Here is a 1,559-nt window from a genome sequence, read left to right on the forward strand (position 1 = left end):
TTTCAATTTGAAGTGTCCTAAATTTTTAATGCAGATCAAACTACTAGATAATTTGTGAAGTCAGAGGGGTTGATGTATTGGGGGAAGTGAGAAGAGCATTTAGAGAGAATGAGGAACACGGCTGGGCCTCTAACTGAGATCCACTGATCTAAACCAAATTAAATCTTGTGGATGTGTGCTGCCCAGTAACACAGTAGGAAGTTTGGAAATGACTGAATCCGCCACTGAATTTACATCTATGAAGTTTGGATTGTAGATTCTGGGTTTGTAGTTGTTTTTTTATGTCGGCTGCTGAATGTTGAACATGATGTGGTTTTCAGTGTGCAGGAGCTCTGGCGCCCTCTAGTGTCTATAGGTGCACATCGCTGCCAGAGGCCCAATCCTGCATAGAGGATGGAATATATAACAGAAAATTATTTAATCCAGTTTTTTAATTTGTCTTTTTTACAGAATGGCATCAAAAACAATTCAGATAGTTTGTGTGGTTCTCAGCGCCATCGGGCTGATTGGGGTCATCATCTGCTGCTCCCTGCCTGAATGGTCTGTGGTCCATCATGATATAGAGGTAACAATATAATCAAAAGGCATTTATGGTTGACATTAGCATGATAGTTATGATCAGTTAACTTTTATACTTTATCAGCAACTATTTTATGTGTTATTGTATAATTTAACCAGAATGTCTTTATAACAACTGTTATAAAAATGCTGTAGAAATGAAACATAATATTGACTTTGCAGTTTTACGCCTCATCAGAAACGTACAGATTCCTGACATCATCTGTTCTTTTCTAAACTGTTTAAAGACTCAGTGATGTTAATTTATATAAACGTTTGGATGGGAGTTGAAAAATATTCTCAAAAAAATAAAATAAAAGAATAAAAATAAAAAGCATAATTTTGACATTCAGTAAAAAGAAATTAATTTGATTTTTCTATCTGATTTAGTATCATAGAAAATGTTTAACAAACTCAATGTAAATATCTGTTTCTCTGTGTTTGGGTGGATAGGAACTTCATGTAGGTCTGTGGAAGACGTGTATGAAGCAGGGAACTGGACCGCAGGCGTGCCTAACGCATGATGACTCCCTGATATCCTCTAAAATTCAGGCCTTAAGGGCCTTGACCGTCATCAGCTGCATCCTCTGTGGTCTCGGCCTCCTCCTCCTGATCTTTGGTTCCGACTTCACCCCATGTGTTCAGAACCAAGACACCAAACCCAAAATGATCCTGGCGGCCGCAGTGGGGCTGCTGCTGGCCGGCCTGCTGGTGATCATCCCGGTCAGCTGGCATTCAAATAATATGAGAAACATACCAGTGTTGGTGGTGGGAGTGATGCTGGGACCGAGCATCTATATCGGCTTTGTAGCTGGTTTGATGTTGATGCTGACTGGAGGTCTGCTCTGCTACTTAAGCAGATCCAGCAGCTCTGGAGGAACCGCCAGCTTCTTCAGCAACAGAGTTTAAGCTAAAACATACAGAATGTAGAGGCTTGATGGAAGGAACTGGTGACCAACAGACGGGCAGACAAGGGATAAATTTAGGTAAAAACTGGGAAG

The 1,559-nt window shown here is 40.5% G+C and overlaps 1 protein-coding gene across 1 annotated transcript in view; it reads left to right on the top strand.

Moving 5' to 3' along the window:
• Positions 1 to 1,553, top strand: part of LOC106943814 (claudin-4-like) — a 7,572-nt gene extending 6,019 nt beyond the window's left edge. The window contains exons 2-3 of the mRNA XM_015027109.1: positions 451 to 565; positions 1,012 to 1,553. Of these exons, the coding sequence (XP_014882595.1) occupies positions 452 to 565; positions 1,012 to 1,467 (570 nt within the window). The 5' untranslated portion in view covers position 451 and the 3' untranslated portion in view covers positions 1,468 to 1,553. The remainder of the gene's footprint in view (positions 1 to 450; positions 566 to 1,011) is intronic.
• Positions 1,554 to 1,559: the final 6 nt, after the last annotated feature.

The sequence above is a fragment of the Poecilia latipinna genome, unplaced genomic scaffold (assembly GCF_001443285.1).
Source record: "Poecilia latipinna isolate Pla-1442-1.1 unplaced genomic scaffold, P_latipinna-1.0 Scaffold6051, whole genome shotgun sequence".
Taxonomy (NCBI): Eukaryota; Metazoa; Chordata; class Actinopteri; order Cyprinodontiformes; family Poeciliidae; genus Poecilia; species Poecilia latipinna.